General features: G+C 39.4%; 2 protein-coding genes across 4 annotated transcripts in view; both read right to left on the bottom strand.

Annotated features, from left to right (window-relative positions):
- Window positions 1-3,209: 3,209 nt before the first annotated feature.
- LOC148835890 (claudin-34-like) lies at window positions 3,210-9,135 on the bottom strand. The gene is made up of 2 exons (XM_088913641.1): window positions 9,032-9,135; window positions 3,210-4,713 (listed from the first exon to the last, which is right to left on the bottom strand). The coding sequence occupies exon 2, from the start codon at window positions 4,093-4,095 to the stop codon at window positions 3,313-3,315; it is 783 nt and encodes a 260-aa protein (XP_088769767.1). The 5' UTR covers window positions 4,096-4,713; window positions 9,032-9,135; the 3' UTR covers window positions 3,210-3,312.
- A 2,796-nt stretch (window positions 9,136-11,931) lies between these two features.
- shroom2a (shroom family member 2a) overlaps window positions 11,932-16,704 on the bottom strand; it is an 80,084-nt gene continuing 75,311 nt past the window's right edge. For 2 of the 3 annotated variants that reach the window (XM_088914683.1, XM_088914682.1), the window contains 2 exons: window positions 16,050-16,322; window positions 11,932-14,359 (listed from right to left, as the gene is read on the bottom strand). In XM_088914683.1, coding sequence (XP_088770809.1) covers window positions 14,087-14,359; window positions 16,050-16,322 — 546 coding nt within the window. In that variant the 3' untranslated portion in view covers window positions 11,932-14,086. The remainder of the gene's footprint in view (window positions 14,360-16,049; window positions 16,323-16,704) is intronic. The other variant, XM_088914681.1, reaches the window with a different exon arrangement.

Here is a 16,704-nt window from a genome sequence, read left to right as displayed (position 1 = left end):
AATTCCCTACCAGCACATACAGTAGCGGAAGGGATCGTAACTGTGTTTTTACTAAATGCTGATAATTATTTAAACTATTTTAGCGACTGCAACTATTTACATGGACATTCGGATTTAAAGCAGTTAATTACAAGACCAATAATAACGATCATTTTGTAGGAAACTCAGGCCACAGAAACTGCTTTAAAAATGGAACTGTTGCTATAAAAAGCAATTTTTCTTGTCGTTTTTTCAGTGCACTTGATCAGGAATTTTGAGATCATGATTAGGAGTACTACTTCACAGTAGAAACAGAGCAAATCTGGGGCTTATAGCATTCAGTCATCATTTGATAGTCTGCATTTCTATTTTTCATGCAATTTACCTGATAATAGAACATATCCAGGCACACAGACAACAGAGTGAAAGTCTCGATTGATACCAATCAAGGTAGGCCACCCTAGTATGAGGGTCTACATAACAAAATTGAATACAACACAGACATGGAGACAGAACATCAACAATTAGTAATGACTCCACCACTAATACTAAAGATGTTTATTATGCTTTTTACTGGAAATGCACTTCTGGATAACTGTATTCCTCAATGCCAAGCCATAATTCAGCATTCTGTGTTAGTAAGACAGACAACTCCACACAAAGCACAGGATTGATTGTAGATAACAATCTCAAAAGTAATCCTTACTGGAAACAAGGAATTTTTTAACAGATTTACACAGGGCAGAGAGCTGTATGGAAAAGATAACATTAATGAGACAAATGTGATATACAAATAACAAATAGAAAAGCACTACATCGAATAATAATCCGTACCAGATTTTTTGTTGTAGCAGACAGACAGAAACTGACTAAATACAGCTAACCTTGACTTAAAGACTGCTGATTTTAACAGGTTTTCAAACTCATCATTGTGAAAGAGATTTAAAGGGGAATTGCAGTCCCGATTTTCAGACTGGTTATTAAATCTTAGTAACAAAAAAGCACAAAATTGGGGATTTAAAAAAAAAACTTGTGTTGTTACCATTTTGTTGCAAACTGCTGGTCTCGACACAGGTGAGAGCAAGAGTTTGCGCGAATTACGACGTGGCGCGGCCCTTCCCACTCACTAGTCACTGTAATGACTAATGTGATGCGATGTAGGAGGGAATAAATACAGGTCGTGCAGCAGACTTTTAACGGCAAAAAAAGTTTCAACGTGATCTGCATGCAGAGTTAAAATGTAAATAGTATTTGTTAGCAAAACGTGAAGCCGAGAGCAATGTTTCTGTGGGATTAAAAAAGATGTATTTACAAGTCTGCTTGTTTCCAATGCAACAGGGCTGCTTCACCTCTCCGGATGTTTTGTTGCCTCATTCTGAGTTGCAGAATACGGTGCTGTGCATACCTAAAAATTTCATCTATTTCAGGAGTTAAATTGGAGGTTCTACACATTACTGTGTACATTTTACTTTTATTGTGGTTTGAAATGCACTCATCAATGCTGATTCTTTCTAAGCCCAAAATACAAAAATAGCGTTGCAGTTCCCCTTTAACAAGCACGAAACATAAATAATACAGCAAATAGTATGTTATTTAATAAGACCAAATATTATTCTGAGGTTGTACATCCTGTAATGACAGATAATAAAGTAAGTCTTTAACACAAGATTGGTCCTGAAATTATAAATACAACAAAAGTTCAGAAGACATTTGCAATAAGATGATTTCAGAAAAAAAATCATCAAGTTTCACAGAAGACTACATGAAGTCCCAGATGTTTTTGGTGTTTTTAATTTGGCAATGATAATATTTTAATGGAATACATATTTTTTTATATTCAAATGCTCTGTTGCTAGGAGGATGGAAACTATTTTAACCAGAGTTTACACTGTTTAAATTATCTTAGACAATACGTAACAGCTGGGTTCTTGTATCTTCTCTTTGTACCTATGGCAACAAGAAGAGACCTGAAGGCCTATCTGTTTTTCAAAGTATATAGTATATTTGTATTTGTATATACAAAGTATATTTGTTCATTTTCTTTGTTCTAAAGATTTCCAAGAAAATGTTAGGAGTCACAGCTGCTAAAACAACATTAGTGACAGCTACACTGTACCACATGTGTTTTCTCTAGGTGCTCTGCTATTCTAAGACAGGCCAAAGACATTCTGTCCATGTTATCCGGCATCTCTAAATTGTCTACTGTATTTGAGTATGTCCTACAGCAAACTGGTGTCCCGTTTGAAGTGTAATCCTGCCTAGTGCCTCCAAGAGTATACTCTGGCTCACCATGACTCTGTTGGGCTAAATTAGTTTTCTGAAAATAGATACTGTAAGTGGATCAAATAGACCTTTGTATTTTAAAATTATCTTCCAGCCTAATAAAAAAAAGTCCTTGTGATATGGGTGTCTGTAAATACAGTATATGTTTAAATAAGATCAAATATATATTTGTATAATGCACTGCAGAAAAAAACAGCTTTTGAGCTATTACTGTACATATCTGTGTTTTAAAATACAGGTTATGCTTATCATACCATCAAGACAGGGTAAAGTTCCACAGTGAACTCATTGAAAGATGTTCAAAGGCCTATGCTTAATTAGCCCTTTTGGAATCAAAGCAATGATTCATGTTAAGTGTTTCAAAAGTGCATTGTCCTCTAAGTAGCTGGTCTGTATATCTTCTCAATTCTCAAGTGCTCAACCCACAGAGACATATCCTGTACTGATACTACACTAAAAGGTAAACATTTTCCCTGGCTCTTCTCTTTGCTGGAAACATGCAAGTAATACTGTACCATCCACACTACCATCTAATATATCTATATATTTTATTATATTTCAAAGCAGCATAATAATAATAATTAAAATAATAGGTCTGGGAGCATTTTGTTCCAACATAGACACTTCACAAGTGCGATCTAGTCCAGGAACAAACACAACACAACTGTAAAACGTATTTACACCTACAGAACACTGCCAATTGTTAACTGAAACCAGAGGAAAATATACATAGAGAAGTCAGATACCCAGCATGTTAGACTATTCATAGAAATCCAAGTTATTGGATATTATACAAAACAACATTTTTTAATTAACATTATAGAGGTGCTATATTTTACCAGCAACATACTTTACCTGAGATTTTTTTGTATCTGGGCTTCATGTTTCAAGTACTGCTACTTACAGATCGCATCTCCTACATGTTTTCACAAATTCACAATGAAATATTTCTTTCAGTTTGGAATTTATTTAAAAAAATATCAGAAGGACTTGGAACATCGCATTATACACGGCTTAGTGTTAGTGTCCCTTGTGACCCAGTATTAAAGTCTATAACTTCTCTGACTGGAAAGCAAGATTGTCCTCTCCGTGCAAGGACTTCCGAATATCCCTGCTTACTGCTGACACCGACCTGCTGGAAAAGGATGTTCCGATACTTGAGCCATCAAAGTCGGCTATTCTGGGGACAAGGGGCTGGACTCTGGGATTCTGTCTCTCTGGAAACTTGTAAACTAAAAATACCAGCCCAGTGAAAATGGACAGAACCGAAGACACAATCCCAACTGCAATGCCTGCGCCTATCTCTTGCCTCGAAGGAGAAGAGGGCATGTGGAAATTTGAAGGAAAGTTTATGGGCCTGTTTTCAACAACGGAGTTCATGTTCCAGGAAACGGAAATTAACACACACACCCCAGAAAAAATAAATAAAGCCCCTCCCAGCGAAAAGGCAATTCGTATGGGTCTGGACTCATTGATTCCGAAGTAGATGTTCCTGAAGGCATACACCGAGGAAGCTTTCGCTGCTGCTCCGGCAATAATGGCCACGACCATGAGTCCCTGGGCCACGTAGATCTCCGTGGGAGCGAAAGGGTCTGAAATATTAATTCCCTGACAGTACATCACCTTGAGCTCAGAAGACACCAGCTTGTCGCTGAAGAAACAGGCCTTCCAAATTCCGACCCAGGCCACCCCGGAGGTTATGATACTGGTGTCGGACACGTACCATATCCTCCACTCTATAAGTCCAGTGCTTATTGCGGACAGAATCCATCCCACAATGCCTACCCAAAAGCTGCCAAATTGCAGGTGAGCTGTGTTAGGCAGGAAAGTCATGACATGGACCAACACGATAAGATCTGTCAAACATCCAGGCTGTTCCTGCTGCCAGGTAGGCTGCACATGTTCAGAGGAAAAGAAAATGTGTCGTTTCAGGTCCTTCTGCTGGTAGGGCAGCCTTGGTATTGAAGCCAGTATTCTTTCATCAGTGTCCAGCTCCTTTAAGGTTGCTCTATTAGGGCGCTGAACATCACAGCAGCATCTGGCTCCTTTCAGAGCCTGCTAGATCTTTTCACTTATCCCTGTTTCCTGGAGACTCAGCAAACAAAACACTTGGGGTCCTCTGAGAAAAAACACAATGTAAAAAAAAGGTGAGCTGTGTTAGGCAGGAAAGTCAAGACATGGACCAACACAATAAGATCTGTCAAACATCCAGGCTGTTCCTGCTGCCAGGTAGGCTGCGCATGTTCAGAGGAAAAGAAAATGTGTCGTTTCAGGTCCTTCTGCTGGTAGGGCAGCCGTGGTATTGAAGCCAGTATTCTTTCATCAGTGTCCAGCTCCTTTAAGGTTGCTCTGTTTGGGCACTGAACATCACAGCAGCATCTGGCTCCTTTCTGGATCTTTTCACTTATCCCTGTTTCCTGGAGACTCAGCAAACAAAACACTTGGGGTCCTCTGAGAAAAAACACAATGTAAAAAAAAAAAGTGTGTGAGTAAGAAACAAAAAGCAGGCCACTTAGAAGTCATTACCACCTAAAACAAACTGATTGCTGGGGACAAAACCGGAGAAATCTAGTGCAGCACAGTGTTGCACTTGTTGTTGGTTACTAAAAGCTGCTCAACCAGCTTTCCTGGTCTCAGAAGCTGAAAGACAATGAAGTAATGGTCTACCAGGACATTATACATTGAACATTATACACTGTAAAAAAACACAGATTTTTCATTATTCGAACAACTATTTTACTGGATCTTTTTGCAGCACTGTCGATTTGTATAAAAGAACACAGCCTGCTGTACAGTATGTCTTTAGGTAGCAAAGGCCTTTTACGATATATACTGTATTATAACGTGAAAACGAGATTCAGAAGGGAACTCTCCTGTTAGTTGTCCAGTAAGACTCCACTTCAAGTGCCAGTTGTATTGTCTAGTCTGGAAGATGGCGATTTGATTCCAGGCTATGTGATTTTCTGACTGCGGCGGACAGTCCCACTTGTATAACTACAGGCTCAGAGAAGAACAGCAAATGTTATTTTGGGCAGGTGAAGGTTGGTGGTGGAGTGTGTGCCTTCCAAACTTTCTAGCCCCAAAATTATCTCTTCTGCTCCTTGGGACTGTAAACAGGAAGCTGAATGTTAGAAATCAAATGAGAAGAATGCTGTCACCTCTTTAACCCCCACCATTGGCAAAATTAAGGACGGGATTAAATGCTTACATTCCTACCCCGGACAAACTATGCCTGCTTATCCACTTTTGATAAACACTAGGCAAAAGAATTGCCAAGGATAATGTCAGGACTGGGGGAGCGGTGCTAGCTGCAGACCTCCCATCTTCCTGGGTTGCCAATACCACTCTCTCATTCAGCATTGCAACAGCAAGACCACAAATCAAAGAGTCCTGGATCAACACAGTTCATTTCTTTTCTATTTTTAAAGTGATTATTAAATGAAAAGCTAGATACCTCTGAGAACTGTACTTGTGTTTTATGAACAGGAGTGTGTTTTCTAGTTTTCTTCTCTGTGTAGTTTCTACCAAGATGCTTTTTGCCCTCGCTATTTCCTTACACTGAAGAACGTCTCTCTGTATGATTTTGGAGATCGGGAGCTCCTGTGTTACACTGGAGAGGGTGTAGGTGGTGCTGTGATCGGCATGACAGTGGGAGTGCCAAGGATTAGAGATTTATCTTCCGTCCTTCTCCACTTACACCAAATGTTTTATTTTATGTGTAGGTCAGTTCCTAAGAAAATGATATACAGGTAAAAAATTACATTATATGACAATATGAAATTTTGAAGTTTTGTAATCAGTAGATAAGACATAATAACCTACATCATTGCGACCTTAGACCACAATGTTAGTTGTGGGGGTTATTTGAAAACATCATTACTCTAAATTCTATTACATAGAGCAAACACAAAACATTAAGAGATTGCTTAATAGAACACTTTCCAGACTGCTGTTTTTGAATACCCTTTGATAGACCTTCAGCTCAAAAAATGGAATTTCCTTTGTATTATAAATCCAATATGTTCTATGTGTATTGGAAACAGTTAAAAGCCCTCTTAGCCTTTCCACAAGTATTCACTTCCTTCCAAAATACCTCAGAGATAGGAAGGATAGGAAGAGAAAACTGAGACAGAATGTGTGGCAGATAATTACATTTCAGCAAAGGTCACCTCACGACAATATCAAATGTGCTCTGTACCTCAAAACAAACTTGTTGAAGTTAAATGAGCTAAATGAGAGGAAAACTAATGTGAGCTAACTGCAAAATCTTGCATCTTTGCATCTTGCTTTTGCATAAAAGGCCTGAAGCTCGAGCTCAGTCTAACATTCTCTTATGTCAAAGAGTAGGAGAGTTCAATCGCAACATCCTATAAAATAAAACCTTTTTTTATTGCTGATGCACTATAGGACAAAGGGTCAAGAATCTAAACTTTCTCCAAGTATGGCATTATACAACCTAACAAGCAAAAAACAATATATTACCCTTCCATAACCTATGAAAAAACCTGACTGTGATCTATGGTACCCTTCCTTCAACCTAAGTATAATCTCCTTAAAGATGTAATTTGTGAAAAACCGTCTTATATATTATGGAATATATAAAGCTACACAGAGACTTGCAACCAGCAATTTTGGGTTGCAGTTCGTCTCACTTAAAAAAAGATTCCTCAGATGGCAGACATATACAGTTGTGGATATATATTTTCACAAGCTGCTAGCAAATATCACAAAATGTAATATTTGTGTGAAATTACATGATTTACGTTAGATTGAAAGAAAACAATCATAAAAGAAATGCAATATTCAGGTGTAATGAATCTATTCCAAACGAAATATGGAAGTCAACCATTAAATAAAAGACTCAAAAAATAACTACCCAGATCTGCACAAAATGGATCAACATCTCTTGAGCGACCTGGCCAGTGAGATCATAAAGAAAACTCACAGAAAGAAAAGAGTAGGTATTGGGACAGAGAAGTCTAAGAAATCTCAGGTCCTAAGCTAGATGATAAATATGAGGCAAAATGTCAGGTTTCATTTCTGGGTATTTTTGTGCATACATATTTAACCATGTTAGAACCAAAATGTTTTTGTGTTCAATCTCCCTCAATTTCAGGTCAGCACACGTATTTGGACTAATTAACTAGTGCAAAGTTAGTATTTGGCTGCATGCCCCTTACGTGCAATGACAGCTTCAGGTGTGCCACCCATCTTCCTTTGACTTTTTTCACCTTGTGATGCTTTGCCAAGCATTAACTACAAGCGTTCAGTTGTTGCTTGTCTGTGTCTGTGGGGTTTCTGATTTTAGTTTCCTCTTTAACAAGTAAAATGCACGCTCAATAGGATTTAAATCAGGAGATTGACTAGTTCAAACTTTTGATCTAGTTCAAATTTCCACTTCTTCCCAGTGAATTCCTTGGTTCAGTGTGAAGTATACTTTGGGTGATTTGCTGCCCAATGTTTGGAGGCATTTTTGTAGACAGATGAAATGTTTCTGAACACTACTGATTTAATTCTGCTGCTGCCATCATAACGGTTAATCTTGACCTTGTTTGTCCATAAACCTTTATTCTCGAACTGCTGTGATTCATCCTGGAACTTCTTTACAAATCGTAACCTGGTCTGTTTTTAGTGCTGTGAGTTTTGTGTATTGTAGTGTAGATCTTGTATTTCTTCTGACATAGTGTTCTGCACACAGTGAATTGAGATACTTTCAACTCTGCATCCTGGAGATTGCTTATAATCTCTTTGGCTGTTTTTTTAGGGTTCCAATTGGGCATTTCTTTGTGCTCATTTTCACAATTGCTTGCTTTTCCAACACAGACAGCTCTCTAGTCTTCATTGTGGTTTGTGCCTTCCAAATCATTTGGAAGAGGCAAAAAGTGAGCTCCAAAGGCTGGAATCAAAACTGTACATTCATGGCTCTTTTATGTTTTCACTGTTAATGCAACACTGAATACCCGAGCAATTGAATGACACAACAAATGACAGTGTTCTTACGTGGTTAAACATGTATGCAAAATAATACCCAGAAACTAAAGGTGAAACTTTATATTTTTGCCTCATCATAATCTTTTGATACAAATACAAATTTCATTAATGCACATCAAAGATGATAAATTTCACTTCACTGTCACCATACTGACATTTTCACTGTACTTCGTGATTAAACAAAGGATGTATTATTTGTATTGATTTTACATACAGCACTTACTTTAAATGAAACAGTTTCTACACATATGCAGTACTGTACAGTATATATAAACAGTACTACTTTATACATAAAAGAATTAGCTATTTAATATTCAGACTAAAGTCCAAAATAATGCATTAGCTAAACAAATAAACACAATTAAACTGAAACCCAGTCCCTCCTATAAGTAACTGGAAATTATATCAGTATTAACTTTCTATTTATTTGTAGCTTGATACCCTATAATTCAACAGGATAGCTGCTGTCCCTATTAATGGTTCGTTTGTTCTCTAACTTATTGCACGACGCTGAATTCTAAACCTTATTGGAGTGCTCAACACTGTTTTGCACTATGATATGTATTTACAGTACAGCTTGTTGTTTTAAATAGAAGGTGCTCTGGATTAAAACTAAATTATTTATTAGTATTATCACTGTTTCCAGTTTCAGGAAGTGACTGGTTAAGACTGCTCTCTGATCAGAACGGGATGTTTATTTATAAAATGATTTACCAAAAATATAAAAAGCAAAATAATTACAGAAAATGTCAGTAATGAAGGATATATATTTTCTTACCAGAGTAGGAGACTGCTTCTTCCATAAACATTCGGGGAATGACCAATCCTTGGTGTCTTGAACATCAGAGGCTTGCACAACCCCGTGATAGAAAATTCTCCAGATGAAACCTCTCGTGGGATGGGATTCTGCACAACTGAAACACACAAGATGTTAGATTCTAGTTTTGTTATCAAGCAAAGTCAATATAGTTACAACCTTACAATAGTTATGTGTTAGTTAATGTTTAACTTACTATATCCATTATCACACAATAAAAAAGGCTAGGCTGATAGAGATACAGGGTATGTTCTGAAGATAGAGTGACAATAAGAATTTTACTTGTCAAAAAATTGCCTTCCGGGACTTAATTTGCAAAGTCATTGCAATCAAAATGAATCCCACAACTGGCCTGATTAAGACTCATATATTCAGAACTGTTTCATGATTTTCTTTAAGTGTAGCCTTACACATCTACAGTGCCCTCCACAGGTATTGTGAAAGTGAAGTCTAAATAACTATTTCTGCTGTATACTCAAGCAATTCTGATTTGAGATGAAAAGATGAATAAGAACAGAAAGTTATTTTTTATTTTGGGGTATTTCTGTGCATACATTTTAGAATAATACAACTTTTTGTGTTCCCCCAGTATGCATTCATTGACAGTTAGACTCTTCACTAGTGTATCTTGCAATAAAAACTCTGCAGAGCTGCTGGCACACATACTGTAGATGAGTGCTGGACTTCAGTGGCTGGGGACATGAGTCCCCTCCAATATGTAAAGCACTTTGGTATCCCTTGAAATGAAACATGCTATACAAAAGCAGAAGTTATTAATTATTGGTTAAAACAACACTGACCTTTAGACAAGAAATCACTTTAAAGAATTGGCGATCTAATGCAACTAAATAAACTCCATTTAGTTTACAGGACTAATTACAAGAGGCGTAAACGCAAATGGAATATGCTTCCTGATTTTTTAAATACTCCAGTTACCCTCACATCCAAGCAATTTTGTTACACTTTTATTCAGGGACCTAAGAAAATTGACAGGCCTGAATACGTGAACTGAAAATTCAGTACTTCAATTAGAAGAGAAAATGTGTCTTCAGTATATCTGGGGAACAGAAATCTTAGGTAGAAAGAAACAGTTTAGAAAATATTTTCACTCTTCTCTAGTTGCCTACATTCAATATGGTTTTTAATTTGAAATAATTTGCTATTTTTCTTTAAGGGGGTAGAGGGAGTTTCATTGCAAATATGGATTTTTACTATAGACTGCAGCTGCAAAACAGTAGTTAGGATTTTTCAGATCCTTCTTCCTTTCCTATGTTAGCTGGGAAGTTGTCACTTTGTGATCACTGTGTTCCTCCCAGAAGTTGATATTCAACATCTAGAAATCTAAGTTAGATCTATCTAGCTTTCATGCCTGTCTGACTACAGACAAAGAGACAAGGACTCACCACCAGAACCTGAGACCAAACAACGTCTTCACAGTCCATCGGGCACGTAAGAACAATTAAACATTTATTCGTGCAAGATATGTACATAGTTGTAAAGCCTGTTTAAACTAAGTTAATGTTTAGCAATTTCATGTAAAACAAAGAGTGCTACTGTTAATGGTGTGTGGGGAAAAAGTGGAAAATGCGTAAATCATAGATACATCTGGTACAACAATAATAATACTTCCCTACACTTATACAGCTCTTTTCTGGACACTCCACTCAAAGCTCTTTACAGGTATCAGGGACTCCATTCCACCACCAGTGTGCAGCCCCCACCTGGATGATGCGACAGCAGTCATAGTGCTCCAGTACTCTCACCACACATCAGCTCTCAGTGGGGAGGGGAACAGAGTAATGAAGCCAGTTCCGAGAGGGGGATTATTAGGAAGCCATGATTGGTAAGGGCCAGGTGAAAATGTGGACTGGATACAGGTGGAACCATCTTCAGCCCTTTTGAATAAATGGTCAGACATTTATTTTTCATTTTCATAAGTTTTTTTTATGTCACATAAAAACATTCAACATCTTATTTTTTATTTCATTTAATCATTTTATTTATTGAATATGAAGGCCAATGGTAATGGGTTGTTTTTTGTTTAATGTTTTTCCAAAAACTTTACATTGAAGTACAGTTGTACTGATTTTGTGCACAGCTTCCTCTTAGTTTAATTGACTAAACTGTAAATTTTACACAACACACATAAAGTACGGACTAAGACAAAGGAGACATTTTATTGATTTATTCAGTGAACTTGAGCCAATGAGAGATGAACTAAGACACAACCCGCCCAGCTCCCCGTGCGTCACCAGAGTGATTTGGTTCATCCCTGCGCACGACTCCCACGCGCGTCGTGTCTCAAGGTGCCGCTGCAGTCTGCCCCCAGAGTGTGTTCCAGTGAGAACCGACTCATCCTAAACAAAGTAGTAGTAGTACGTATTCTTGAGAAGCAGTAAACTAAAAATGATTACATTCAAGAGCGTGCAAGTACAGAACTACCCGTACTAAATATCCCAACAAAATAAAGCAGGAACGCGTCCAGAATGAGGAAAGAGGCAACACGCTCAGATCAGCCACACGAGATGAAGTCCTTCAGCCCACAAAGCTCATTCAGCTCTCGGTTGTACTGCTCCCAGGACCGTTTAAACTTGGAATAAGCGGACCAAGCAGGAAATTCACTCTAAAGCCCAGCCCTGGGGTTTTTGTTGCCTTAGCCAGTTGAAGGTAGGACAGCTCAGCTGGGACAACTGTGTTGAAATCGCAAGGGAGAGCAGTGAGAGGTGATCAAGAGTTCCTGCGGCTGGAAACCTGCTGCCTAAACCGGCAGGCTCATATTGGCGGAGGAATGACGGAGGAGAGAAAAAAAAAAACTTCTGACACTTTACTTACAGTAAGATGAAAAAAGAAGAAACAAACCATTCACATTCAACCAGACTCTTTATTAAAGTAGTATAGCCGAGCACACACAAATGTTAAAAGCCTTAAGTTACAGCTGTGGACAGAGTATAAATACTACATTAAAGTCTCCAATCATCCATGGGCTCAGGGATATTGATGTTATCCCTATTAGAACAGCAACTGCAACTGTTATTAATCTTGCACATTTGGTGCCTACAAATGAGCAATGTTAAGATAGTGCACGCGTCTAAAGTTACGTCTAAAAGGAAATTCATTTTTGACATTGTTTTGGTTTTACATTAAGTAGAAAAGGCAAAGCAGTGGCAAGTGGGTCAACTGCCCTCTCTGCATAACTAACAACCCACTCTGCTTCTACAACGGACACAAAAAAAAAAGGCCCTTTAAAATTGTCTAGCGACTCTGAAAAATTAACAACCAAACAAACACTATACATACATTTTCCAGAAACGTTGTTTTAACTGTATATATGTGTTTTAACCAAAACTGTCAGAAATGGAGATTAACGCTAACTGTCTGGATCTATTCCTGTGTGGTGCTCTTATGATTCTTGTTCCTACATCCCGGGTTCTCTGTGGATCGAGAGTATGGGCCCATATTTTGCTATGTACACACTATTTTATAGTTAAATAATTATTCACATTTCAGATAAACTCTTCATCAACAAAGTCAATTTTATAAACTAAAGCAACAATGACTGACACAGTAAGTCATGCCCTGAATGGTGGTCATGTGATCCAGGTGGGCTCACCATACAGCTCACACTCTCAGTGGTCAAAGAGCTGCAGAGTTCTGCCAAAATCTAATAATTTGTCTCTGCATGCTGACAGGGTGCAATTGGACGGCATGAACAGTCCATGTTTTAATTTCCCCATCTCGTAGAGTTCAGCCTGTAGTATGTAAGTCTGTCATGGGGAAGACCTGAACAAATTCATTTCATTGTTTTCATTCACACACTAAAAACTGCTTTCATCTCTTTACAGATTGGTTTTAAATGTGGCTTCGAATGGAATTGTTTAAGATGTGTATGCATACTTACTTAAACACACATACACACACGTACACACCATCAGACACAAACCCTTCAACTGCTAGGAGGCAGTGACACACAATTCCCAAGCACCACTTCAGATAAAGGTTTTTTCTCTCTGCTGCAGGGTAATCTCAGTAAAGTGCTACCTCAGTACTTCAAACTTTCAAAATGAGTACCCTTTCAGACTCCCTGTACCCAGGCTGCCAATTTCAAAACGGTCCCTTTTCAAGGGCAACTCCTGATGCAAAAAAAAAAATCTTCACGATTCTCTGTCAAGAACAACTCTGAGGTCAAGAAAAATACAAATGTAGCAAGGCGTGCCCTGGGCATAAAATGAAAATAAAAATAATTAATAAGAAAACAGAATAAAAGACAGACAAAAGAGCAATGGCATTTTTTTTGACCCAGCACCATATCCGTGTTCATATATTACTGAATGCTTTAACTGAATACTGATCGTATGATCAGTACTATTTAGTACTACTGATTTACATTTTTGCAAGATCACATAGTCACAGTCTTGTAATTCTTTAATGATACTTTAATGCGAAACTTTGTATGGACAATTATGATTGTTAAATGCATATGATGGTCTTATGGTATAAGTTTGTATTACAAAGATTAAAGATTAAAACAGTGCTCTATCTCCAAGGTCTCTGCATCAATTCCAAGGCTAGAATAAATAACTAAAATTTGTTTTTTCAAATTGCAAAATAGATGAAGGCAGAAGGCGATCTGAAAACATGCCCAAGCCAGTAAAAAGTCATTTGGGGTGGCTGCTTACATTATGCACAAGCAAGAGGGATTTCAAATATCCAAAATCAATATCAATCCATGTTTGCACGGTCATCACCACAGGTGTAGAGATCAAAAATGCCCTGCCGGGCGGCCCTATATAACAATTCCAGCTAAGGTCATCTGTATGAAATGACGGGAAATGTCTGCAGTCTTCCTCCAAGGAATAAAATGTAGGGGAGCTCCAAGCGAAAGTCACGCACTGCAATCAAGAGTCCACTGTTTCTTCTTCAGTCATCAGACACGGGTGAGACTGGAGAACCTGGGTCTCCCTCACCCAACGGAGGTACACGGCCCACGTTTCTGCCCAAGAGGAACCCAGCCAAAGGTCAGAAGGGGGCTCGGTGATCCAGCGGCAGGCTGTCGGTCAGACACTTGAGCTGCTCCTCGCCCAGTTTGATTTTGTCTTCCAGTTTGCGCTGCTCGATGATGAGGGCCGACTTCATTTTGACAAAGTGCTCGTAGTCGGCCAGGCTGTCCTCGTCGAGGTAGCTGGCCAGGATGGCGAAGACCGCGCGCTCGCGGCGGTCCAGGTTCTCCTTGAGCTCTTTGGCATCGTCGTGCTGTCTGATGAGCAGCTTCCGCTTCTCGGTCAGGATGCGCTGGCGGGAGAGAAAGCAGGATCGCTGGTGTGACAAGACTGTAGGACCACGGCCTTCTGTGGAAATACTTGTCAGTACATATCTTGACTCAAAACAGGAAACAAACAAAGGCGGTCCAACTACACATCTTTTGAAATTAGATCATTACAATACTACAACGTGAGTAACTTTTCTAGATATTGGAATGGTTACAAATTACAGAAAAGAGAAAAAAAAGTGCAAGGAGCAACATGAAGTGTCAGTCCAGATTAGTAAGAATAAAGAGACATAAGTTCGCCTTTGGAATTATTCTAATAATCTATTTAATTATTCTATTATTATTAGTCTATAATTATTCTAATTATTCTATACAGTATGAAGAACAAATTATAAAATATTCCTTTCATGTTGGTATTTGATGGGAAGTTATTTTCCTGTCAAATTATATTAGTTTTCGGCACTGTTGCTCTCTTCTGATAGGGCCGAGCCTGAGTTTTTACTCTAAGTTCTTACTAACAGGAAAATATTTTGATGGAGTTCTGAATTACAGATGAACAGATGCAAATATCTTTCCTTAGCATTAAGATGGTTATGACAATTACAGTGACGGAGCTAAGCAGAGGTAAACACAGAGTAAGCCAAAGGCCAAGCTGAAATTACGTAGCTAATTATTGTTCAGAGACATTGGTCAGTCGTTTTCATGCCAGTTCTTGATCATCAGGATATACAGTTTGCATATTTAAGTGATTTTACAAGTGCTCTAAGAGCACCCACCCAACCTTAGAGACAAATTGTACCGCATATGCTTATAAAGGTGTTTCAGCAATGTTTGGACACTTCACTAAGTTGATTGCCTCATGTTTGGGCTGCCTAGAACCCTTTGCTGACGTCATAAATTATTGCATGATTTAGCTATTTTGTAATATTCTCTGAATCATCATCTCCAATTTTTTAACCATAAATGTATCATGCTGAGAAATATGCTACATAGCCAACATGTGTTTGTTTCTGAAGCAAAGAGTAAACTTCATGAAACATTTTACTTCCGTCTTCTTGGGTGCTGAAACAGGACATGTTAAGGGCCTAAAATGTTAAATCAGAGGTGTCGGGCTCCAAGCCTGCAGGTTTACATTCCAGTTCCACCCTTAACGACACAACTGGACTGATCATTAGCTGAAGAGGAGCAGTTTAACAGCGTTGTGCAGCTTTATTAAAAGAGATCTATGAACCCTGCTGGACTGCAGCCCTCTGTGACTGTGACCTGAGCATGCCACAGTGATACTACAGGGGACTACGTGTGGAGAGGTGTGGGTGCTGCAGGACACAAAACACTTTCAGCTTGAATAAAACTAGAAGCCTGGAAAAAAGACCAGACCCTGCTTCTCTTACCACTCCTCAGGCCCTCAACCGAAATGGGACCACAAGACATCAGACACAGTCTGTGAAAGATTCAGCCCATTTTCAAGTGACTTAATGTGGCATGACTCAACACAAGCAAAGATCTCTTGTGGCCGGGAACCGTACACCATGTTGGTTTCTCCTTGCCAATATAAAGACACAAACGATCAAGAAAAGGAAGCAGGCGGCGAGTTGGACGTTTCCCAGACGCGGCTGCCGTCTGTTTTCCCAGGGTGTAGTGTTTGCACTTCGGTCGACGGCAACACCCAGGAGCTGCAGCTGGGCTCGCCGCCGCCCAGGCCCGCTCTCTCACCTTCTCCTCCGCTGGCGCACCGCCGTCCAGACTATCCAGGGCATTCTCCACACGGGCCAGCCGCCCCGACAGCGACAGCAGCAGGCTCACCACCTTGTCCAGGTCCCCCACGAACATGCGGAACTTGTCCACCTCGTTGGGCTTGCAGACCCGCTGGACGAGGGCCTCCACCTCGTCGCCCAGCGCGTTGTTGGCCTGGACGTCCTCCAGCAGGCTCTCCCGGGCTTCGCGCAACACCTGCAGCTTCCTGCCGATGCTGCTGATCAACTCCTGCTGCGGAAAAACAAACGACCGCCGCTTCAGAGGCCCGGATTATTTCTGGTTTCACACAACCCGGGCCACCACTTGCCAGGAGACCTTTTGCCTCAAATTATTTTTTTTAATAAAGCAAACTTAAAATACAAATTTAATTTCCAAGTACGGTCCAGATACCTTACTTTTCCGCACAGAGGAATGTTAAATAATTAGAGCCAATGCAGCTCTACTTGACTGCCGGAGTACCAAACTCATCCATTTGACTTGGGGTCTGAAGCCATGAGCCATCTCCCGGTCAGCAGTGAAATAAATAACTGGTGCCACGTTTCAGAGTGATCTCGCACTCACAGGGTAATGAACCAATAGCAATAAAAAATTCAGTCAAGCAAGCTCAGCTACG

Source organism: Atractosteus spatula, chromosome 4 (assembly GCF_055471065.1).
Source record: "Atractosteus spatula isolate fAtrSpa1 chromosome 4, fAtrSpa1.hap1, whole genome shotgun sequence".
NCBI classification, from domain to species: domain Eukaryota; kingdom Metazoa; phylum Chordata; class Actinopteri; order Semionotiformes; family Lepisosteidae; genus Atractosteus; species Atractosteus spatula.
Note: the sequence above shows the minus strand (reverse complement) of the source record. Positions and strands in the feature narration are given on the sequence as shown.